Below are 25,979 nucleotides of genomic sequence, written 5' to 3' on the forward strand. Positions count from 1 at the left end.
TTGAAAATAATTCATTCGTAAACAGATATTTTTATCGTAAAACTAAACCGAACAACGAAAACAATTTTCAAAACGGACCTGTTTTTCTGAGAAAATCCACCTACAAAGTGGTGGGAAAAAGAATGAAAATTACGATGAATTATTTAAAAGGCCATTTATAATAATTCCACGTACGTATATACGAAGAATAGGTACATATTTTAACCCTAATATAAAAACGGTAGCCCCTTTATTGACTCGCGTTACTCGGTGGGCACCCTATACTATACACCTGCACCAGGTATCGATCAGCTTTCGACACGAATGAACACATTCGCCATTAAATAGACGTTTTTCCACGAATTATTAACCATACGGTAATATTAGACCGAACTCGACAAAGAAACACCTCCACTCTATACAGCACGTCGAACGGAAATTTCTCTTAGCCTTGAAATTTACTGTATGGAAAGCTGCCTTCTCATGTACCGCTGCCAAGCATCCGCCAAATACCTACACTCGAATAAAAAAATTTAATCGAAAAAATAACATTACGATCGTAAACTCTTCAGCACAGGGTGAGGAAAACTTACAAGAAAAAAGTCAATATATCGTCGGTTAATGAGCGTCGAAAAAATATGGGTCATTCAAGGTCCTAACGATGGTTACGATGTCAACCGAATACGTATATTCTGGCAATTGTTCGACGTAATACTTGTATTTTTTTTTATGAAGACAGCTTCTCAGTCCCTGTCACATGGCGAAAAACATATTTCTTCTACATTTCAGGAGATAACTTCTCGCAGCAGCGTATACTTATTTACGTAATATCGACGAATAAAACGAATCCATTATAAGATTTCCGCGAATTCGCGCTTCGCTCTCTTAATAAACACGTTGACAAGTGAACTGAACAGAACAGATTTGCGTAGTATTAATATCATCGCGTCGACGTCGTCGATGATGGTGGAAAATATTACACCGAGTTATTATTCTTTCCGCTGTTACGCTGATAGGTATGTAATGATGCCGCATCAGCTTAATTAGCTTTAGCACGCGTCGTACTTGTACAAGACTGGTCTACACAGACACAAGTTGACTAGCAATAAGAAAAGAATCGATCAATTTACATAATAACTAGTTCGCTGAAAGCGACAATAAAAGAAGTTCGTTTTCTTTCGACGAATATACCACTTACTCATCATCATCGTAGTCGTCTTCGTCGACAACCTGATAGATTTTTCAATCGAATAGACACGATAGATATATAGAGACGATGAGCACGTACGTGGGGTTTAACCGATATTCACAATATTCTATAAGATTGATCAATCACGTCGTAGACTCATTGCTGATTCCGGTACGACGTAAATTCGAAAATATTAATCATATGGAAACACAGATGTTCGATTCGATCCTAAGAAACGAAACAGTTATCAGAAATCATGACGAGTTCGGAGTTATTTGTCAAGTAGTGTGAATTCAAAACCAAGAATCTAATGCCAATACTTCACCGAAATAACCGAGCCGAGTAATCTTCGATACACCGAAACGTGAGCAAATACGTACCTAGAAGAATACATTCAGACAAGTCATTAAATCAATAAAAGATCATCGTATTTCGGATTCTCGAGTACGTACGAAGTACTCAGTACAATAAAAATTATTCAATATAGACGAATGCTTGAGAAGTTGTGTAATTTACCTTCCTATGTCGAGTTCGAGAGGCTTAGCTGTGTTAGCAAGGCAAATTGGTACCATAAATCTGAATCCGGCGAGGTTGAGCACTTAGTTCTCAGTTCGTGGAATATTTCACTTTGTTGACGATTTGCAACGATAATTAGATGATGACATAATCATAGAAGTAGTTCGGTTCGTTAATTCGGTATAATCAATTCAAATTACTTTAAATTTACGTTCACTTACTTTCATTTTCAACAAAAATATTCATAGAATTCAAAAATTCAAATCGAAGCCATGCCATCACCACCTCCTCCTGCTCATTCTGACAATTTAGAAAAAATTTCAAAATGGCGTCATAAAAGGGCCCCAAATCACGAATGGGCCGACGCTTGTAAAAATTCGAATTTTGAGATACAATTAAGCTTATTCAAATCATAATGGATATTTTTAAAGAATTATCTCAATACAATGAGTAACTATAACTGAATTTGAACCCATAATTGATCTAGAAACTGTAAAAAAAATGAAAAATCAATAAAATTTTTGGATACCTTCTCAACTCGTTCGCTCCTTTTTTCGACCACGTGACGTAGATCATCAGATTTTTATCAATCTCTGATGTGCTGATAAGAAAAAATTTGAATTTCAAATTTTGCAATTTTTTAATTAAAATTAGGCAGGTAATTAATTTAGAAATATTAGAATAGATTCAACTTTTTAAATAATAATTATTCGTCTTTATTCACAGGTACGTTAATCTCACATGCAACGAATTCGAATTCACGAAAATGAACGATGAAATTTACCTGAATGTATCCGTTGTTCCCTCCAGCTTGACTTTCACCAAGAAACAAATACCAACGCACAACCATAAAAACAACCGATGGCAGCGAATAGAAATTATTTCATAAGTAAATTACCAGCAGTTAACGAAAAAATCGCGAAATTGAAACACGAAAATAGTATTCATCAGCACAAACACTCGCACAATATCTGAACGCAACGACGAATGAAACTAAACTGAATTGGTAGGTTTCACTTCACTGGCGAACGAATGCGCTTACCCGCATACCGGAGTTACTACGATGAATACACCGGTGATGGGAGACGTCAGATGTCGGGTTGTATCATCAAATCGTGTTATTAGAAGAGAGCACGAGGTTTGATACTAACACGATTGTTATCTGTAGGTTAAGGTTGTTACCTGCGAATGTGTTTTATTCTCCCCTCGAAGTCGTGGGTAACTAAAGGACAATCGTATATAGGGAAATTCTTGGTATTAGAACCCTTTTTGAATACAATTTATACAATGAGTGAAGTAGTGAATGAGATCATAATATCCGATCTATTTGAAATGGAACTGTGTGTGTAGTTTCACTTTGTTCTTATTATTAGAAGGACTTGATGATCAGAAACACCCAAAGTGTGTTTTATTGTACATAATGTCACACTTTAATGACAGTGGAAGGCCAACTTCGTTCATTGTATTTGCCTCATTGGGAAGGATTCTTGAAATAATTTTTAATTAAATGTAGAAAATCTAAGATCTCATCCTGCTCGTGCTCGTAGGTTTGCATCGTAAAAATATTGTATTGAAATTTTATTTTGTTTACAGGTGTTTGAAGTTCACCGTATTATACTTTGATTGTGGCGTTCAAATTGCTGAAGAATTCAGAATGGAACCAACTTCAATTTTTCCTCGGTACAAAAGATTGGATGCTCAACTTCCCACGATGAAACAGAGATGGATGGAAATGATGCTTTGTTTCTAAATTCTAATTCTAAATGAATATGTAATTAAGGTACTAAATTTTTATATCAAAATATTTACATTACGTACATACAAAATAATACAGAATTAAATAAAATTACTAGATATAGAGCAGTAATTTCAATTGAAAAACAAAAGGTTCCTTGTTCGTTTTAAATTTTTTTTTTTTAATTTAAATTTTTGTTTGTCTATGTCTAAATCCTCCGGTTAACTAAGATTCGATCAACATTTCTCGTTCTATTTCCAAACAAGCCGAAGAAATAGGAATCGCAGTTTCCATACCTAAACCATTTTTAGCCCAAATACATTCAACTTTATACTCTCCTTTTGTATACACAACTTTCATCAAAATATTCAAAAAATCCAAATGCTCCTTTGTAAAATAAAACGACGGCATTCTATAAAACATCGACCTCAAAAACCCTATCTCTTGATTCGGGTATCGCTTCGTTAAATCTTCACCTATAATACCTATTTCATTTTGCAATTTGTGATGAAAAAAACACACCAAGTTGTAAGTTCGAGCCATCGTCGCTGCAAATCTCTCGCGAACCGTATCCAGCGAATTGTACTTATACCTATCCTTATTAGCATTATAGTAAGAGTCGAGTTCATTAAGAATACACCTCGAGAAAGTCTTGTTCCTGGAATTTTTAGATATTTCGTACCAATATTCGTACGAACGACCGATGATGTATCGTCCTCGTCTTTTGTTATCAGCTCGTCTAAATTCGTCTGTACGGTTATCGTAGGTGTTGATTATGTATTGAAAATCTGTAGGTAAATCTTGGAGTGATTTCGAGGTGTTGTGGACGTTACGATAGGAGTAGCCTCGTTCGAGGGCACGGGTCGAAGAAACAATGAAACAGTCGAAATTGCGATGATACTGTGTGAGAGTGTGAGGAATCGAATAAATTAATTTTTTGATCAAATTTTATAAATGTAAATAATTACAAATACAACCCATTAATAATTATTCCAAATGTACTTACAGATTGTGATATTAATGTTTTTAATTTCTGTAACCTTCGGTTTGTCTTGTTTATATATTTATGGAAATCTTCTTTTTCTAATTTCAGAACTTCGTCGGGGTCGCGAATAGAAATATCAGAAAAATCCAGTGTATCTGTAACGAACAAGATGAAGGTCAATATGTGGTAGGTAAAGAATAAGTGCCTGAGAAAGACCTACGAATTGAACATTTATTTTCAATTGTTGCGTTTTGATTTTTTTTTTTTTTTTGAAAGTTTTTTGAATTTTTTTTTGTTAATTTGTTTTCAGAAATAGACACACTGCAAAAAGATCGAAAACTTGAACACATCATACAGAATATTCCTCTATTTCCAACTGCCAAGAATACCTAGCGAGATCTCTCTCATGTTTTGGATTAAAATGAAAGGGAAAGATGGAAGCAGTGGATTCAAAAAGCCTGTTCAAAGTACGAGTACGATCCTGAAGTTCTAAATCACTTCGGAGTCATTCCAAGTTTTCGAAATCGTGTCTTTCTAATTTCACTGTTTTAAAAATTCAAAGTTAAACTTTTCAATTGCTCAAAATTTTCAAAGTTCGAAGTTGAGTTTTTTTCAAAAGCTCAATTTTTAAAGTTTTGCCAAATTTTGGAACCATGATTTAAAAATTTGAAGAAAAAAAACAGCAAACGTACATTTTTATTTTTCATGACATTTACAACTGGGCAGCTTTTTGTGATGAAATTTACAAAAATGTGGGGTATACAAAGTTCCAAAAGTATGGTCAAAATGCAAAAAAAAAAATGTTGAATGGGTATCGTGTGACATATCGTTTCATAGGTTTTCGAGAGCTCTGAATTCGAATATCAACTTATTTTTCTGATCTAACCCCTCCATCCCCTTCTCTAATTTCCTAAAAAGCAAAGAAATTGTGTTTTTGGAAGCGCTAAATACGAATGTAATTTTTTTTTTAATTGAGCCCCTTCAACACCCTCATTTGTTTAAAAAATTTCTGAAAATTGAAAAAATCTTGTGGCATGTGCCTTATTAGGTTTTTAAAAGGATCGAATAGAAATATGAACTCATTTTTTCTATTCTACCCCTTAAATGTCCCCTCATTGTCCCTCTCTCGTTGCCTGAAAATTGAAAAAGTCGTGTGATGTATGGATTTTTAGGGTTTCTGGGGCGTTGAATACAAATATACAAGTAGGTAAGCCCTTTTCTTAATTTTTCCAAAAACTAGAACTACATATTTTGAGTGTGCCCTTCACCAATGTATTAACTACTCCCATTATGCTAAATGAAGATGGTTTCCAAAATTTTGAAATCGACAGAGAGTAGGAAAATGGACTAACAAATCTTTTGAAGATCAAGTTTTGTATTATGTAGAAGTATATTTTTATACTGATACATTACAAGCAATTTTTTTCAAAAAATTTCAGATCATTTTGTTCATTATGATCAGCTCAGCATCTCTGAAATCCCAGTAACTCACATGTAACACTATTTTTTCAATTTTAGAAAGTTTTTGGGCTCAAAGAAAGCGTTGGAGACTTCGAATCGAAAAAATAAGTTGATATTCGTATTCAGCACTGCCAAAAATCTAACAAAGCATATATCACACGATTATTTCAATTTTCTCGAATTTTAGGGGGCGAAGGGGTGGGGGGGGTCGTAGAGAGACTGTTAATCGAGTCTTATCCGAAAAAAATCGATATTCATTCTCAGTTTTCATAAAAACCGAATAAACCACGCGTTCAATGATTTTTTAAATTTTCAAAAAATACGAGGGACCAGTGGACGGGGGGGGGGGCGTTAGAGGGGTTGAATTAAAAAAAATAAGTTGATATTCGTATTCAGCGCTGCCAAAAACCTAATAAAGCATATATCACACGATTTTTTCAATTTTCTCGAATTTCAGTGGGCGAAGGGGGGGGGGGGTCGTCGAGAGAACGTTAATCGAGTCTAATCCGAAAAAATCGATATTCATTGTCAGTTTTCATAAAAACCGAATAAACCACGCGTTCAATGATTTTTTCAATTTTCAAAAAATATGAGGGACCAGTGGGTGGGGGGGGAGGCACGTTAGAGGGGTTGAATCAAAAAAACAAGTTTATATTCGTCTTCAGCGCGTTCAAAAACATGCAAAACGATACGTCACACAATACTTGTGACTTGTGAGTAATTTCAAAAATTTCCGAAGTTCAAAGTTGAGCTTTTTTGGGAACTAAAATTTGAAAGCTTGCCAAATTTTATAGCTACGATTTGAAAATTCCAAAAAAATCCAGGAAACATGTTCACAACTATGAACGTTTTGTGATGGGATTCTCATCCTTGACACAATTGTGAGGAGGAGGAGGAGGGGGGGGGGGGGTCAAAGCCTGAAAATTAATTTTTTTTTCAAAATATTGTGTGACATATCGTTTTAATTGTTTTTAAACCGCTGAATGCAAATATCAGTTTATTTATTTGATTCGACCCCTCCCCCCTCTCTTTGGTTTCGAGAATTGCTTGGAAATTGAAGGAACTGCGTGACATTGGTTTATTAAATTTTTGGGAACGCTGAATACGAGTGTCAGCTTGATTTTTCGATTCAGCGTCTGCGAAGTTCTCATTATGGCTCTCCTTGGGCTCCTCATCTCAATTTTTTGAAAATTTTTGGGTCCAATGGTAGGTGCTAGAGAAGCAGAATCGAAAAAAATTAAATGATATTCTTATGTGACGCCTCCGAAAACTTGATGTTTTTCAATTTTCAACAAATTAGAGGAGGGATAGGAGCTGGCTGAAGCGGTCAAATTAATCAAGGTTATCGAAAATGTGTGAAACAAAGTGTCACCCAATTTTTGACATTTTTTTTTTACATTTTGGCCAAAATATTGAGGCTCTGTGCTCCTTCCTCTCGATGGCTTTTCAAATCCCATCATAAAAAGTTCAGAGTTGTAAATAAAGCACCTTCATAAAAATGTGTGCTTACTGTATTTTTCAAAAAAAAAGAATTAAAGTACCTATGAAATTTGAAACGTTTTTAAAAATTGAATTTTCAGAAAAAATTAGCTTCGAACTTGAAAAAATGTTTAGCTAGTATTTTTGACACTACGTTCAATTATCTCTAAAACTTCGCAAACCGATTTTCTCCTAGTTGCAAAAAATAGTTCCTCAATGAGGAGGAGGAGGGGGAGGGGGTAGGGAACAAATTAAAAAATTGGGCGAAATCGAGAGATATCACTTCGAAACCCAAACCTTCTTCGAGTTTAGTCGATGAAATGACTTTTCAATTCTAATTTTCTAGACACCCTGCTGCTAAAATAGATAAGCAAAGTACTCACTACATGTTTTGTTATCTGCATTAGCTCCCGTAAGTTCAAAAATAGCGCAGCAAATGTACAAAAGTACTACCAAAGAACTTGAAACACCCATAATCAATCGTTATACTTTCTCATTTGAATACCTACATACAAAAAAATGAAATACAGAAATGGAATGGTAAAAAATTAATTGAATTTTAATATTCATTATTCAATCGATACGTACTCGATGGAAATTCAAATACTTACTTGATAGAAATTGCTCGAATCGAACTGTTTTCTCATATTCATCTGCACTTTCACATGCACATTATTCCTTTTAACTGATTGATGGACGGTTAAAATGTTGAATTAGGTGATACTTGGCCCACATAAATAAAATTTTAAGTAGATAGCTTATCAAAAATCTACTTCATTCATTTGCCTAGGTACATTTTTATCAAAAATAAAATGTAAGTACATCGAACGATAGCACGCGATTGACGATCTTGTGATGGAATCTATTCCGAGAATGCAGATTTCAAAAACTGAAACTCTCGTAATTTTAAATTTGATATTTTTTTTTTTACAAATTCGTTGTAAAGAATTAGCATAAATATTATGAAAAGACCACTCTTTTGAATTTTCAAATTCGAATTAATCTTCGTTCCCATCGCATGCTCATTGCTTATGCATACTTTTGCATTCTTCAAGTTCTTCTCGTCACGATACAGACACACTGTGTAGTCTCGTTATTCAATTTTTCATACATCATAACTCATAGTCAGCCCTGCTAACCATTCCTTTTTTATTTTTTCTCAGAATTTGTTTCATTGCGGACGTTATATACCCGCCATATGGCGTTGAGTGGCGAGTACAATCGAACCCAAACTAAACGCAAACCAGACAGATAGTTTAAATAAGACCAATGATGATGGGTCGTCGTCGAACGATGCTGATTGCTTCGCTTGGTGCATGCTGCATGCTGCATGAAGAATACGAGGAGAGAACTAGGAGAAGCAAAAGAATAAGATTTCAAATAAGTTGACATGCACACAATATTCGTGAATCACGCGGACCAGCACTTTGGTGTCAAGAAACTCGAACGCATACAAAGCGACGGCGGCGGCCAAGGCGGTTCCAAAAATAAATATGTACAATTGTACAGCACTACAGCTGCTCATATATAAATGTATCTGTGTAAAGGTAAGTGGACTAAAATGCATGCGTACCGTATATCAAGCTAAACCCATAATACTTGGAAATTTAATGTTCTTCGGCGTATTCGATTTCTCTCTCTTATTCCAAGTTGACTGGTGACTTGACTACTTGTACTTAGGTACTGCCACTGCCGCATTCGAGCATATTTTCAATTTAAAAGTTGTTATATGCAGCCAAGGTTGGCTCGACTTGCATTCCATATGATTGTGCTCCTGTTCTCGATATAAGATGCACGCATTTATCGCACAGTCGCAGCCGCTATACTTAAACATTTGCCACATGGTTTATACCTATTAAATGGCTCGGAGCGAGGATACATTTTATTTGATTGTGAAATGGGTTTCGTATACGAATGTGGGTACTTAGTGCGGAATTTTATTCGATTATCTTGAAAAAAAATCAAAGAATAGAATTCAGAGTTCTCGATTTGAGCCGACAATCGAACTCGAGAAAAACTGATCTTGTCTCGTTTTACTTTTGATTGAGAGTAAGACTACTTTGAAAAATATTTATCAAAAAATTCAAAAGTTCGAAGTTGAAGTTGCAGCAGTCTGGAGTAATTAAACTTCTCAAAGTCAAGAACCTACAAAAAAAAATGGACAAAAATTCGAGTCCCCGAACCCAAAACCAGACTGATAATTGACGTCGAGTAGAATAGTCCGGCATATGACGATAGGAGTAATTGCACCCCCCCCCCGCCGATCCTCCGGGACAACTTTTTTCTTAAAGGGGACATCGTGAGGAACATATTGAAGCAAACTTGCCCAAAAAAAAGTTGGCCTTACTTACAAAATGGCGGCCATTTTGATTGACAGGTCAGCCGAAATCGCAGATTTTGCGTTTTAACATAGGACTTGCACGAACTTTTTCAAACTTTACAAAAGTAGATCGAAAGATCATGCAAAAATTTATCACCTGTCAAAATTTCAAGTGCTAAAGTGCGTTTTTCGATTTTTGTTGAATTTTTGAAAATCCGATTTAGGCCAAACATGAGGGAAAAAATCTAAATTTTACCAAATTGATCAAGAAAGCTGAAATTTGGGATATACCCTATTTTCGACATGCCAAATCGGTTGGAAACGGTTTCAACCCGTTTTGAGCAGTTCTGGAGCCTCCAGCAGATTTTTGAATCTCGAAATTCCCACAAAATTCTATCAAATTGGAGTTGTAAACCTAAAATTTATTCTAAAAAGTGATTTCAATACGCTACGAAGTACTGCAGGTGAATTTCAAGTCGTTTTGGATCCTCCAGCGACTTTTTGAAAATTCCTGAAGCCTCCAGCAGATTTTTGAAACTTTAAATTTTCACAAAATTTCATCAAATGGAGATGGAAAGCTGAAATTTACTCTACACTCCAATTTTAACACCCTCTGAAGACGACTTCAGGTGGGTTCAAGTAATTTTAGGGCCTCCAGCGACTTTCATTGAAAATTACTGGAGGCTCTAGCAGATTTTTGAATCTTTAAATGTTCACAAAATTTCATCAAATGGAGATGAAAAGCTGAAATGTACTCTACACTCCAATTTTAACACCCTCTAAAGACGACTTTAGTGGGTTCAAGTCATTTTTGAAAATTACTGGAGCCTCCAGTAGATTTTTGAAACTTGGAATTTCCCCAACATTAATTTATCAAATGGAGTTGGCAAGCTGAAATTTACTTCGCAGACCACATACATGGTGGTTTCAAAATATGGTTTTGAAGATTCCAGCTACTTTTATAGGAAATTTCAATTTTCCAAAAAAACGTCATACAACCTTTCAAAAAGTTGCTGGATGCTCCAAAACGACTTGAAATTCACCAGCAGTCAACTTCGTAGCGTATTGAAATTAGTTTGCGGAATGAATTTTGACTCTCCATCTTAGTTTGATGAAATTTTGGGGAAATTTCAAGTTTCAAAAATCTACTGGAGGCTCCAGTAATTTTCAAAAAATCATTGGAGGCTCTAAAATGACTTGAAATTTACCAGAATTCGTTTTCAGAGGGTGTTAAAATCGGAGTGTAGAGTAAATTTCAGCTTTCCATCTATAATTGATGAAATTTTGTGAAAATTTAAAGTTTCAAAAATCTGCTGGAGGCTTCAGAAATTTTCAAAAAGTTGCTGGAGGATCCAAAACGACTTGAAATTCACCTGCAGTACTTCGTAGCGTATTGAAATTAGTTTTTAGAATAAATTTTAGCTTTAGAACTCCAATTTGATGGAATTTTGTGGGAATTTCGAGATTCAAAAATCTGCTGGAGGCTCCAGAACTGTTCAAAACGGGTTGAAACCGTTTCCAACCGATTTGGCTTGTCGAAAATAGGGTATATATCCCAAATTTCAGCTTTCTTGATCAATTTGGTAAAATTTAGATTTTTTCCCTCATGTTTGGCCTAAATCGGATTTTCAAAAATTCACCAAAAATCGAAAAACGCACTTTAGCACTTGAAATTTTGACAGGTGATAAATTTTTGCATGATCTTTCGATCTACTTTTGTAAAGTTTGAAAAAGTTCGTGCAAGTCCTATATGTTAAAACGCAAAATCTGCGATTTTGGCTGACCTGTCAATCAAAATGGCCGCCAGTTTGTAAGTAAGGCCAACTTTTTTTTTGGCAAGTTTGCTTTAAAATGTTCCTTAGGATGTCCCCTTTAAGAAAAAAGTTGTCCCGGAGGATCGGCGGGGGGGGGGTGCAATTACTCCTATTGTCATATGCCGGACTAGAATGACTCACAAGGGAATCTCTTGAGGTGTCCGCCTCCGATTTGAGCGGGACCGCGATTTTTGGAAAGAGCATCTTCTAAAACCCCCAAATACAAATTTTCAGCTGCCCAAGTTCATTTTTCGATTTTTAGCGAATTTTTGAAAATCCAAAATTGACTATTTTGGTGATTTTATGCTTTTTTTTAAAAAAGTACGTACTTGATCAGTAAAAATGTTCAAAATAAGTCCCAAAACTGATATTAACCCCCCAAATCCAAATTTCGCCATTTCCATCCATTCTGGATCCTCTAGCGCGAATTTTCAATTTGCTCCAGAAGGCGTGAATATGAAGTTGGGCAGGTAAAAATCGAGTTGTATGTTATACTAGACCTGTTTAACGAATTTATCCACATTTGAGCCGATTCTGAAGCGGACACCTCAAGAGTGGTTTTTTGACAAACTTTTTTTCAAAATAAAAATATCCAAAAACCAAAAATTCCTCGTTCGTGAGAAAATTTTTGAAATTTACGCGAATCGCCGTATTTCATCATTAATTAACCACACAAGAGCGAATTTCGCCATTTCCAGCCTCTCTTGGGCCTCCCTTTAATTTTTGGATATTTTTATTATGAAAAAAGCTGGTCAAAATTCCACTTTTGAGGTGTCCCCTCCAGAATCGGCTCAAATGTGAATGAATTCGTTAAACAGTTCGAGTATAACACACAACTCGATTTTTACCTGCCCAACTTCATATTCACGCCTTCTGGAGCAAATTGAAAATTCTGGAGAAATTGAAAAATCGAGCTGGAGGCTCCAGAATGGATGGAAATGGCGAAATTAGGATGGGGGGGGGGTAATATCAGTCTTAGGACTCATTTTGAACATTTTTACTGATCAAGTACGTACTTTTTTAAAAAAAAAGCATAAATCACCAAAATAGTCAATTTTGGATTTTCACAAATTCGCCAAAAATCAAAAAATGAACCTGGACAGCTGAAAATTTGGATTTGGGGGTTTTAGAACATGCTCTTTCCGAAAATCGTGGTCCCGTTCAAACCGAAGGCGGACACCTCAAGAGGTTCCCTTGTCAGAATTGGAATATGCAGGTCTTTTTTTGGTCACTTTTACATGGGGAGAGAGGGGGTAGGCTAATTCCTAAAAATTGTGAGTCCATAATTTTTTGTACACCCTCCCCCACCTCACACATCCAAAAAGAGTTGATTTTCGCCTTATCTACGAGTATTTCAATTTTTTTTCAAAATTGCAAATCAAAATTTCCCAAGTCAAAAAGTGCCAATTCTTGGAAAAAAATGTCAAAAATCGTGAATTTTTGGCAAAATAGTTAAGAAGTGTCCATTTTTAGCACGATTGTCAAAAAGTATCCGTTTTTGTCAAAACTGTCGGAAAAATCCATTTTTGATTTAAAAAAAGGGTCAATTTTTGCCAAAATTTCGAACAGTCTTGTTCTTTGCCAAGATTGCCCAAAAAAAGTCCTGTTTTTACCAAAATTGTCAAAAAATTGTCAAAGAAAGCCAATTTTTGGCAAGTTGACGAAAAGTTGTAAAGTTTTTTCGTCAAAATGATCAGAAAATAGATTTTCGTGAAATAGTCGAATGATCGTAGTTTTTGCCAAAACGTTCAAAAAGCATTGATTTTTGCCTTACCAGCCTAAAAAGTCCATATTTCTTTGTTTCAAAGTTTGCCAAACATAAATCCTAATTTTTTTTACAAAATTACTTAAAAGCTTCTGCTTTGTCAAAAATTTCAATTTTTTTCTAAATGACACCCCCCCTCCCCGCTTTCCAGGAAAAACTTTCCTCGGTCCCCCCAAGCAATATTTCTCGATTTTTTTTCGAACCTTTTCAACTTTGGGGACTCTGATGGAAATTACTTGATATCATTTGAAGAACTGAGGGAAGTTTTTTCTTTGAAAAGGGGACCATTTAGAAAAATTCTGATCAGAAATGAAAATATTTTCAAAAAATGTTTACAGCCTTATTCTTTATTTTTTTAAAAAAAATTTCAACTTTTTGGGGTGCTTCATGCAATGGAACTCGTTTTGAAGGGAGAATCAAAGATTCCAGTCCAGCGAAATTCCGATGAAGAATTTAAATAATGGGGACGAGGGACAAAATATTCAATTGAAATGACATTTTCCTACTAAAAATACCTACAACTTTTACCATCTAAAATATGAAAACTTCAAAAGTGATCATCGATTTTGAAAAAATTTCCCAATTTTCATCACTGAAAATACAACCACACCGCTAAAAATGACTGGAAATGGAATTTATCAGAAAAATTACGACAATCTGGATTTTTTATTTTCTGTATGATGAAAAATTTCCTCAAAAATTCATCATTAAAAAAAATTTAAATCATACATTAAGTATGTACTTAATTTTTCTAAGAAAAATCTGCAATTTGTGGGAAGGTAGGTATAAAAGTTGTACCCCTCTCCTCACATTCGATGCATCGCTGAAATTATTCGAGAAAATTACTTCTGAGAAAATTTTAATTATACTGCAAGATGCCTATCTTCAGGAATGTAAATATCATTAGGAGAAGGGCATAGAAGAGATCGTTTTTTTTATCAACTGTTGACCTCGAACGAAGCGAGCACAGAAATGTTGAAAAATGTACAATTTAACGCTAAAAATCCAGCAAGAAAAATTAAATAGCAATTACTCTGCTGAAAGCACTTCATGACGAAGTCAATCAAAGAGGAGGGGGGATTAATTAGGGAGTCAGCTCTCAAATAGGAATAGAAAAAAAATTACGCTCTGTCTCAAAAAAAATCCATTTGAAACAGAGAGTGAGAATTTTGTTGGTCAGATCAGCATTTACAATTTATAATTTTTGGACCAGACATGGAAAAATGAAAACTTCAGGATCCAAGAGCACACCATTGGGGCAGATTTCAGAAGCTAAATTCCATTTTTTAATTTATGGTGAATTTTTAAAATTTTAAAAGTCTTTTTTTTTTATTAAAAAAAAAAAACTCAAAATTTTGACCAAATTGAGGTAGAGAGTTGAATTTTTGCTATGTTTTCGACCTCACGAACTAACCTTAGGTGACTGGGAAAATCTGGAGAAGAAAGTCGTGAAAATTTCAGTCACTCCCCCTCCCCCCACCAAATCACTTCGTCACGCCTCAGTACCTACCTATTTTTATTTTATGTAGGTATCTCGAAAGTCGAAAAGGAAAAAAAATGTAAAAAAAAATGATAAAACAGAAAAAATATTAAACTCGAAGTTTACGATATGTTTCACACACGCCCAATATAATTTTCAAAATAAAAACATAATAACGAAAAAAAAACTACTTCATTGACAAGTTGGAAACATGGCGAAACAAGCTTTGGTTTTTTTCTTTCGACGAAAAAACGTTAATATTTAGTTACTTACCAGTTTTACCGTTGTAAAAGAAATTATCTTTCGACGTAAATCTATAAATATTCGTTTAAAAGTAGGAAAAAAGTACGAATTTTCGAAGAAAATTTTCATATTCTGAGAAGAGCTTATTGTTAAATAGAATTTCGTTCGATTTTACATTCACATTTTCACACACAGAAATAGGATAAGTAAACATTGAGTATTGGTAAATGGGGAAAAAATATAAGGAAATGAGGGTATTCCTAGAACAAAAGTGATAGAAATAACACATACAATAGGGTACGATGAAAGTTTAGAGATTATTTTCTGGGAATTTTCCGGTAAGTAGGCATCTAGTATTTACTATCTACGTAGGTAAGGTACCTACTTATTTATCTAGGTTGACTAATGGCCTCGGAAATATCAACTGACATCGAAGCATTTTTAAATGTCGGTTTGAATTTTCGAATTTTCACCAAGACTTGGGGCAGAGATAGAGTGATTGACAGTGACAGGTGCCTGCGTAGGTATTGAAGATTTTATCTGTAAAAAAAAAACACTCATACGCATAGAAAAAATAAGTTAAAAATAGGATAATATATTTTTTTAAAAGGTATTCCCAGGTAAAATAGGTAAAATCCCATTGTCTTCGGATTTTTGAAATTTTATTTTAATGAAAAAATTTACTCCACCCCATCCTACTCCCTTGCCCACAATAGCGGAAAAACGTTTTTTTTTTGGGGGGGGGGATCAAACTTGAACGAATTTTGAACAAAATATGTGGTAGAGACATCAGTCTAGCAACGTAAATTTTTTCAATTTTTTTGCGTCCTCCCTCCTCCCCCCGGGGAACATATTGACAAAACAAGATTTGATTCTAATTCTAGTATCTACACAAAATTGTTTTCCTTTCAATCAATCGCCCTAAAACAAGATTTTAAAAGTTCTGGTTGCTCATTTTTACATTTTTTGAGAATTTTTTTTGAAAAAATATTGAGCCCAAAAATTCATTTTTTCCCCACTCAAGTGAAATTTAGTTCCCATACTTGATCTTACATTTGGAAAACCGGACCATAAATGCGAAAAAAATCAAAATTTTATCAAATTTCCCAGAATTTAGTGCGTAGATATGCTGCTTCTAATTTCCTAAATTGATTAGAAACGATTTCGAACCATTTTGAGCAGTTCTGAAGCCTTCAGCAGATTTTTTGATAGTTGAAATTTCGACAAAAGGGCACTTCTACTCACGGGTAAAATAGACGAAATGCTCCTCTCTTCGGATTTTAGAAATTTTCTGATGAGAGGTCCCCCAGGTCTGTGAGTTCAACTACCCAACGATGAAAATCATGACCTTAGTCTTCTTTGGGAAGCCCCTACCCCCACATTGGTCCCTCAGAATTTCTAGTAGCCTATGCCAAAAATCTGGAAGTTGGCGCACGGCGGGGGGTTTTTCAAGGTGCTGATTTCATTTTTGACACCCCCCAGAGAGAAGGGCAAAAACTCAAAATTTTGGAAATTTTCATGCGAGGTATCAAATTGTAGTTTTTTTTGGGCTTCCAAATTCATTTTTGGCATCATTTTTCAAAAATTTGCAATATTGACCACTGGAGGGAGGGGCAAAACCTCAAAATTTTGGAAATTTTCATGCAAGATATCAAAATGTAGGTTTTTTGGGCTTCCAAATTCATTTTTGGCATCATTTTTCAAAAATTTGCAATATTGACCCCCAGGGGGAGGGGGGAGGGGCAAAAACTCAAAATTTTGGAAATTTTCGTGTGAGGTATCGAAATGTAGGTTTTTTGGGCTCCCGAATTCATTTTTGGCATCATTTTTCAAAAATTTGCAATATTGACCCCAGGGGGGAGGAGCAAAAACTCGAAATTTTGGAAATTTTCATGCAAGGTATCAAAATGTAGGTTTTTTGGGCTTCCAAATTCATTTTTGGCATCGTTTTTCAAAAATTTGTAGCGGTAGAAATGATCACTTTTTCCACTATAGGTGGTAGAAAATGAACGTTTCCACGTAATTCTACAAGGTAGTCGTGAGGTCATACGTATTTTATTTAAGGTATTCGTGACGTCAGCCGCTGGAAATATTCACGACTCATCAACCCTTCCAGGATACCACCACCAATTTGCTACCGCCAATGAGACCTATGCGACGCGCGCCGTTATGTCCCTACTTTCATGCCAAATATCCGTCATCCCTGCCACTTTTACATTGAACTTTCGCCCTTATAAGCTCCTGCACAAGCGTTTTTTCCTCAGTTGTTAGTTCCAACAACTCATCACGCCAGCTGTTCCAGTTGTTGTACGCATTCCTCCTCACGCTTTCGACTTCTTGCTGCCTAGTGGAATACCTTGGTGACCAAGAATTACAAATACCAATTTATGCTGCGGATACGCTTTCTAAGGACATTTGGAACTTATCCCATTCATCATGGACCAACATATCGAGTCACGCCTTATGGGTTCTTATATCTCCACCGTATCGTGGGATATAAGTCATGAAGGATCATAAATGAGGAACCGTGGAATGTAACTAGCACTCGGGCGTCGGGGTTAAAAGCTCGTCAGTAGACACGGCACTCCAGAGAACGTGATGTCCTTAACCAAGACCCCAACAGGGGGTTGTATATGAGCTTTTTGGTTTTGGGCTCAATATGCAACTAAAAACGTTGAAAGCCTGCCACCAAATTACACATTCAATTTATTATGTTTTCTACTAGAAGTTTATAATTATTAGGGCTTGGCATTATATGTGAGTAAAAAGGCCGAAATATGCATTAAATATGCGACCTTTTTTACCCCAAATATGGCCAAAATATGCGTTTTTTGTTAAAATATGTAAAAAATATGTAACTTTAATATGGGTGTCATTTCGTAGCTGTTCGAAAACCGCGTTCAAAATTGTTGTCCAAATTTTACTCCGAGCAGAAACACCAAAGAAAAATGAAAAAAACAACAAAAGTTCAAATTCGTAGAAAAAACATTTTCAATTTTTTAATTTTTTTTATTTTTAATTTTTTTTTCAATGCAATTGAAGGGTTCCTTTCCAAGTCGGCCTAAGTCCATTTTTTTCGTTTCGAGAAAAACACAAATAAGTGTTTTTCTCGCCCTTCCGCTTCAATAATAAATGATGTGATTATATGGTTGTGAAGCTTGATCTTTCTGCTTTAAAGTACCGTATTGGTATTTTTTTAATTTTGCGTATTTTCAGCTCCAGAGCGCGTCAAACAGTCAGAAAAAGTGGACTTAGGCCCATTTGGAATTATCTGATGTTAAAAATTTCGAAAAAGAGCTGAAAAACGCGTTTTTTCAAAAAAAAATTCACGAATCATTAATTTAATACATTTCTGAAACAATTTCATTTGAAGCACCTTCAAATTTCGTCTCTCGAAAATCGTTGAAAAACTTGAAAAAAAAACAGCACAACCGCACTTGTATACAAATTCTTAAAAAATGTATGATTTAGGCCACTTTGGAATAATCAGCTGTTTTTTCGAGCCGGCAATACAGCGCTCCTGAGCGAAAAAAGTAACGCCAGGTGTTGGGACAAGGTGATAAAGGTGTTAACCGACCTGTACCAGCAGATGGCGCTGCTAACTCAAAAATGATAAAAATGGACTTAGGCCGACTTGGAAAGGAACCCTTCAATTTTTTACAAGATTAAAAACGATAAATCACCGTTTTTTGAGCAATTTTTCTCAAATTGGCAAAATATGTGAAAATATGTGTGAAAAATGTGTGAAAAATGCTCAAAATATGTAAAAAAGTGCGTTTTTTCCCAAAATATGTAAGATATGTAAAATGAAGTTGGGCTCAAAATGCAGGGATTTTCCTGAAACGTAAAATGCTTCCATTACTTTTAGAATCCGAGTTCACCTGCAAAATATGCATTTCCATATTATGCCGAGCCCTAATAATTATCATTTAATTATAGAAGTCTCATTCATGTATACGATTTGAGCAACCTGTGATATTATGAGTTTATGTTATCAATACATGAATTTATTATTTGGCTAACTGAGATGTCTTAATTTCCTTCATACGCTTTAACCCTGAGAAGATCTATTATCAGGGCTTCCTACCTGAACAACTTATGACGTTTTCTACTATTTTATGACTTTGCGCTTCACGATATCAAGTTCCCCGTTAAATCGTGAATTAAGTATCGGTTTACGAGGCTCCTTAGGAAAGAGTCAGAGGACATAATGTTGGTGGATAATTACATTTATGCGAAGAAATGCAATTATATCGAGAATCAACAAAAGTAATGTGTTCGAATATGCAATCCACCCCCCTACATTGCGGACAAGAACAAGATAATTACTTTCTCCCCCTACAAATTTGCAATATTGACCCCCAGGGGGAGGGAAGGGGGGAACTCAAAATTTTGGAAATTTTCGTGTGAGGTATCAAAATGTAGGTTTTTTGGGCTCCCGAATTCAGTTTTGGCATCATTTTTCAAAAATTTGCAATTTCGTGGAGGGGCTATACTGAGAGCTAAAAGCATGGATAAGTATTTAGCACGAATTCTAACTCTGTTTTCTCTCAAGCAAGTCGCCAGCTATCAAGTTATATTCCATTATACCTACGTGGATTTCCTTTTGAATACCTATAAGAAAACGATGACGAAGAAAATTCCTCTAAACCTATCTATCTAACCAGGTAGATATTGTTTAAATGTTTACATCGGGAAATTTTTTTCCTTCAACGTTTTCAAAGACTCGCTCTGCAATCTTATATTACTTACCTACCGCGAACAAAAACAATGCCAACGTACACTTATTTCATTATATGTACAAGCGCTGAACAGACACAATGTGACGAAAAGCTTGTATATAGAGTTGAACTTCCTGTTTATGCTGAATTTCATCATCGTATTTATCATTATCACAATAATGTATAGATATGTAGATATATTGTAGCAGAGTATATGCTTTATGGGCAAGATTAGATAGTTCCAAGTGTTGCGGGCATTACCTCTACGTGAAAAAAATGATCATTTTATACGCGCAGATAAAGTGTGATATTTTTTTGACATTTACGATGGGTATATTTCCGTTATATTAACTCGCACTTCGCAGCAGCCGCACACTTTCCACGAATAATACTTCACCCGGACACCCAGTTCGAAGATAATTGTGTGGATATTACTCTTATCTATACAGATACACTGTATAGTTACAGCTGGTTTTGAAGCGCGAAGCGCGAGTTTCAATTTCACAGAAACCTAATCCTGCTATGAATAAATGATTGTACAAGTTTTTTTTCCACTATACCCTGCTGGTTGGTATTTGAGGTCTGAAATTACATACGCAGATACTGTGGCGATATTTCTTGAAATTTTACCTACGTAGATACGTAGCTATAGAATTTATTTATAATTTATAATTCGAGATGACATTATAATAGTGGATGGGTTATTTTTATAAAACTGCAACTTCGAGTTCGTTCGTATAATTTGTCTAAACTCCAGTAGTACACTTTCCCAGTACCTCCTTCTGTATTTATTTCATAGGAAGGTGTAATGGCCAATGTACTTGATACCCACAGTCGTGCTAATCATATCAAAATTATTAATCCGAAGAGTACCTACCTATCTATATGTATATGTAATTATCATTACTTAAGCTATTGATTCGTTTCGTCGAAAGATCCAATCCGATGTTTGATTCATGAAGGGCTTCGTCGTAAATGACAGTTATTATTTAGCTATTCGTGCACTTCTTAATATGGGTACAGCTTCGTGTACTTGACTATATTTATTCACTTATTACATGTATTATGCAATAGCATAGCTCTTGAATTCGTAGGTACGTAGTTATTTACCTACTCACCTACTTAGAGAGCTAAATAATTTTCATTCATTTGAGCTCATATTTGACAAAATGTGCGTAAAGGATATTCCGGGGTAAAATTGATAAAATTCCCCTCTCGGATTTTTGAAAATTTAATGAAACTTTGTTGAGTACCTTCAAAAAAAAACTCTCAGAGCCAAAAAAATCCATCTTGCCCCCAATGGCGAAAAAACGTATTTTTTTGGGGGGGGGGGATCATACTTCAACGAGTTTTGAATAAAAAATTTCGAATTCACCCATAATATATGGAGAAGAAATCAGTCTAGCGATTTGATTTTTTTCAAATTTTTTGACTCCCCCTCCCTCCCTCTTTGCGGGGGTGGGGGAGATATCGACAAAAGAAAATTTGAACCTAATTCTGGTACCTACTAAAAAATTTTTTCTTTCAAAAATATATCTGCAAATTGGTATTTTTTAAAAATTTATCCTCCAATTGAGTCATCTTCAAAAACTCAAAAAACACTCAAAAATGTCTTGAAAACCCAATTTTGGGGCTATAGCCCCTCCCCCAATTTTGGGTCGACAGAAGAATAACAATATGGGTATCGTTATCATATGAATCGAACTCGCTGAACACGAATATGAAGTTAGATTTGCAGTTGGACTCTCCTAAAAGTCACTTTGGGGAGGAAGGATGCCCAAAAATTGAGTACAGTATGACTCACTTGGAGGAGATATTTCTAAGCCATATTCTATAATTTTTTCCAAAATAGTAACCGAATAATTTTTAAATGGCGAGATAGGGTAGCTAGAATTCTGGAAATTCTACTCCTGGGTCATGTTTCATACACCAATGCCTTTTAGAGACCATATTCGACAAATTGAGAACAGCATTTTTGAGCCTAATTATTCTCTCCAAAAATGACTCTGTAATTTCAAAAATGCGCGATTGGGTATGATACAATCCTTTAAATTTTTTTTCTGAGACATACTTCATACTATATCCAATGCGTTTTAGAGGCCATTTTCAATAAAAATGAAAAAAATTGTATTGTTGAGCCCGATTTTTTTCAAAAAAAATCCATCCTCATTGGGCAGCTACATATAATAGCTCTGCAAATGTATTTTTTTTTCTGGGTCACATTTCATTTGCTTATTACTTTTTGGAAGCCACATTCGACAAAAGTGAAAATAAAAACTATTTTTTCAGACCAATTTTCCCTCAAGAAAATGTTCCAATTTGTCACTGGGCAGCTATAGCTCTGGAAATCTTCAATTTTGTAAGGGACTTTCACCCCTTTCTCTCTTCTTTTCAGTCAACCTGACCTACATTTTGGTTTGCTGTTTCAGAGAATGGTTTGATTGTGCATTTGCTCTTTAGGGGTTACAATTTTCATCTTTGGGCTGGCTTTTCCTCGCGACAAAATAGTAGAATACCTAATAAATCTAGTGAATTACCACTCTTTCAAATACAATCTACAAACTCACCATCAAAACTCCTCCTCTGAAAATCACGATTTCTTCAAGTTGAAGCAGTCTGGAACTGTTGAACTTCAAAGTTGGGCAATCACGAGAAGTTTCAATGGTGAAAAACCTCCTCACGGGCCCAGAGAGTGGTTGGAGGGGTAATTGTAGTGAATTTTCTTTTTTTCTAATGCGAGGAACTTATAAAAAAAAGTTTTGAGCAGATGAGTTAGAGTATCATCCAAATCTAAAACTGAGTTAATGTGACATTTTCGTTTTTTTTTTGGGAAAGGAGGGGTATCGATAAGGCCATTTTTTGGACCCAGACAGTTATCGACTGAACCACTCTTAAATTGTTGTAATAAATGCCCCAAATACGAATCCGTGGTTAGTTGACCCAAAATGACCATTTTTTGGGCTCCAGGGGTCCCCAAAGTTGCGAATAAAAAAAGAATTTTTGGAACCACTGAGTATTATTTTCAAAAACTTTTTTGGCGTAAAATATCTGTTTGAACCCGTTAAACATTATACGAGACAATTTTTCCATTTTCGACCCTCAGGGGCAGAAATTGGGGGGTTTTAATTTTTGGAAAATTTTGGAACCACCATTTTGAACCTACCCCTTTGAACCCCCCTGAAAAGCTTCTTACAGTTTATTAGTATCTGAAAGACCTCCATCCTACCAAATTTTCAGCTCAATAAAAATTTTCGCTGGTACTCAAAAATCCAATTTTCCAATTTTTTGTAATTAGGATTTTTTGGGAACCCCTGGATAGCTGGAAACCTGCGATTTGCGCCAAACGTAACGTTTTGATGCATATATTCAATTACTTATGTGAAAAAGTTTAATTAAGCTTCCTGTATATTCATAATTTTGAACCCTTTTTTTAGAGCCCCCACTTTGGGCACCCCTGAAAAAAGCGATTATGCATATTTTTTCAAATAAATTGAAGAATTTACATTTGGAACACATTAGCAAGAGCTCGATAATTTTTCACTCGATTTTACCAATAACTTTCAAAATTGAGCTTTTTTGGGCCAAATTCTGAGATTTTACTCTTCAAATAAACGTTAAAATCACGTTTTCATGATTTCAACAAAGTAAAATCTCAGATCAATTTTGAAAATTATTGGTAAAATCAAGTGAAAAATTATCGAGCTCTTGCTAGTGTTTTCCAAATGTAAATTCTTCAATTTATTTGAAAAAATATGCATGATCGTCTTTTTCAGGGGTTCCTAAAATGGAGGGCTCTGAAAAAAGGGTTCAAAATTACAAATGTACACGAAGCTTAATTAAACTTTTTCATTTGGTTAATTGAATATATACTTCAAAACGTTACGTTTGGCGCAAATCGCAGGTTTCCAGCTATCCAGGGGTTCCCAAAAAATCCTAATTACAAAAAATTGGAAAATTGGATTTTTGAGTACCAGCGAAAATTTTTATTGAGCTGAAAATTTGGTAGAATGGAGGTCTTTCAAATAATAATAAACTGTAAAAAGCTTTTTAGCGGGGTTCAAAGGGGTGGGTTCAAAATGGTGGTTCCAAAATTTTCCAAAAATCAAAACCCCCCGAATTTCTGCCCCCGAGGGTCGAAAATGGAAAAATTTTCCTGTATCATGTTTAACGGGTTCAATCAGATATTTTACGCCAAAAAAGTTTTTAAAAATAATACTCAGTGGTTCCAAAAATTCTTTTTTATTCGCAACTTTGGGGACCCCTGGAGCCCAAAAAATGGTCATTTTGGGTCAACTAACCACGGATTCGTATTTGGGGCATTTATTACAACAATTTAAGAGTGGTTCAGTCGATAACTGTCTGGGGCCAAAAAATGGCCTTATCGATACCCCTTCTTTTTTCGATTTTGTCGGATTTATTCGAAGGATTTTTTTTTAGAGAATCGAGACTTTCATTTATTAAATTTCTCTGATTTTTTGAGGGAGGGGAGGGGGAAGAGGAGGATCTATTCAGAAGTACCCAAAAAGCTTGGAATTATTCAGAAAATTTTTTTTCGTTAAAATGGAAAATTTTCAGATTAGTATGTTTTATTTTATGCGAGGAATATATTTTTCATTGGCTGAAGGGAGGGGGGCAGGGAGTGAGGGAATCATATCTACCTTTTTCGAATCTGAGGAAAAATTTAAAAAAAAACACAAAATTGCTTTCTTATAAAATGGGCAGATTGGGAGAAAAAAATGTCGGAAGGATTTTCACCAAATTCAGAAGAGACCTTTATTTCAAGTTGAAAGTCACTCAGAAAAATGTTTAGCTCCTAAGATTTTTTCTCATCCATAATAATGCAATCCACTCGGAGGTGGATCTACCCTTATTCTCACATTTCAGAACCTAGAAATATGTTCTTCAATATTTGAGGACATATTCAACAACAATCAAAATTTGAGGGGGGCAAAGATCCACAACAAAGCGGGACGAGTATACCTGGCACATCTGGACACCTCAGATTTTCTTACTCAGGACATCAAAGAGGACCGGGATACCGATTTTCAGCTTGCCACCTCAAAATTCCCTATGAGACCCATTTTTAAGCTATGATGGTACATAGTTTTGACTTGGTTGAGCGAAGACCAAAGTCGTGAAGCATTTTATAGAATAAACAATGTTAGTTGCATCTAGTTTATATAGGGTTTAGTCCACTTTCTCATGGGTCCATCCACTTTGCTGCGTCCACTTTGTTTGGACGTTGTGTCCACCTCTTATGGTTGTGTCCACTTTGATGAGCATCCACATTACTTACTGGCACAAATTTGAATCTGTGACACGAAGCGCAATTTTTGCATCCACTTTAAAGGGGAGTTGCGTCCACTTTGTATGTTTGCCCAGAAGTTTTTTGCGTCCCTTTTGCTATAGGTCGTACTACTCAGTTGGCCCACTTTGTATGTGTATTATTTGCATAGCTGAAGGTCTGAAATTAATTCGTTAGATTGCCAATTCAGTATTCACCACCAGGTTTCAATTATTATTTACTTACCAACTTGGCTCGCTTCTTCTAATCTGACTTGAAAAAAATGTTTCTTGTCAATTTGATTGTTACCCGAAGCACTTGTACATATACAGGGTGCCCAGAAATATCGAGCACCCCTAAAAAAGTTTTCTACTAAAATACTTTGGTTGGTCACAGTGAATGATAATAATGATAGCACATGATTGGTTGTTGGACTGGAGAGATAACATTCCACCAATCATATGCATTTATTTCACGTTGCCAACCCATATTTTTAATGAAAAACTTTCTTAGGGGTACTCGATATTTCTGGGCACCCTGTATGTGCTGGATCAGAAACCTACTCAAGTACTACCAATACCCATCTTCTATCAGTTTTTTGCGTTTTTCACTGGAGGTGTCCTTAGAGGGGAGATATGGATCCTCAAAGAGAGATAATTTTCAAAAAAATCATGTTTTTTTCGCTCTGTAGCTCCAACTCAATCTATTTTTGGAAAAATGAGTCAATTCCAAAAGATGGTACATATTTTCCAAGACTGCACTTTTTGGGTTCCACTGAGTAAGTTAAAAATTTGCGAATTGTTTATTTGTGTGAAAATTGGTGTTTTTTAATTTTTTTCCCCCAATATTTCGCATTAATTATGTTAAAATGCCGAAAAATACACATCATTTCTAACTCGAAAAATTTCGAACGCGGCTGTGCCAATTTAAAAAAATCTGTGCTACATTCTTTCTCAATGTAGGTATACCATTAGCAGCACTATGGGCAAATGTATTTATTAATTTTGC

The 25,979-nt window shown here is 35.2% G+C and overlaps 1 protein-coding gene and 2 long non-coding RNA genes across 4 annotated transcripts in view; 1 reads left to right on the plus strand and 2 right to left on the minus strand.

Annotated features, from left to right (window-relative positions):
* LOC135845161 (suppressor of cytokine signaling 2-like) overlaps window positions 1-2,607 on the minus strand; it is a 64,586-nt gene extending 61,979 nt beyond the window's left edge. Inside the window, exon 1 of one of the 2 annotated variants that reach the window (XM_065363649.1) lies at window positions 2,469-2,607. Coding sequence is in view for 1 of the 2 variants with exons in the window: in XM_065363628.1 (XP_065219700.1) it covers window positions 1,685-1,740 (56 nt within the window). In the remaining variant the exon portion in view is untranslated. Of the gene's footprint in view, window positions 1-1,684; window positions 1,913-2,468 lie in introns of those variants that run through there. The other variant, XM_065363628.1, reaches the window with a different exon arrangement.
* On the plus strand, window positions 2,328-3,394 carry LOC135845210 (uncharacterized). The gene is made up of 3 exons (XR_010558707.1): window positions 2,328-2,342; window positions 2,411-2,690; window positions 3,278-3,394. It is a non-coding gene; the product is annotated as an uncharacterized LOC135845210 (long non-coding RNA).
* A 63-nt stretch (window positions 3,395-3,457) lies between these two features.
* LOC135845204 (uncharacterized) lies at window positions 3,458-8,099 on the minus strand. Its single transcript, XR_010558706.1, has 4 exons — window positions 7,956-8,099; window positions 7,728-7,849; window positions 4,426-4,559; window positions 3,458-4,319 (listed from the first exon to the last, which is right to left on the minus strand). It is a non-coding gene; the product is annotated as an uncharacterized LOC135845204 (long non-coding RNA).
* Window positions 8,100-25,979: the final 17,880 nt, after the last annotated feature.

Source organism: Planococcus citri, chromosome 1 (genome assembly GCF_950023065.1).
Source record: "Planococcus citri chromosome 1, ihPlaCitr1.1, whole genome shotgun sequence".
In the NCBI taxonomy this organism is placed as follows: domain Eukaryota; kingdom Metazoa; phylum Arthropoda; class Insecta; order Hemiptera; family Pseudococcidae; genus Planococcus; species Planococcus citri.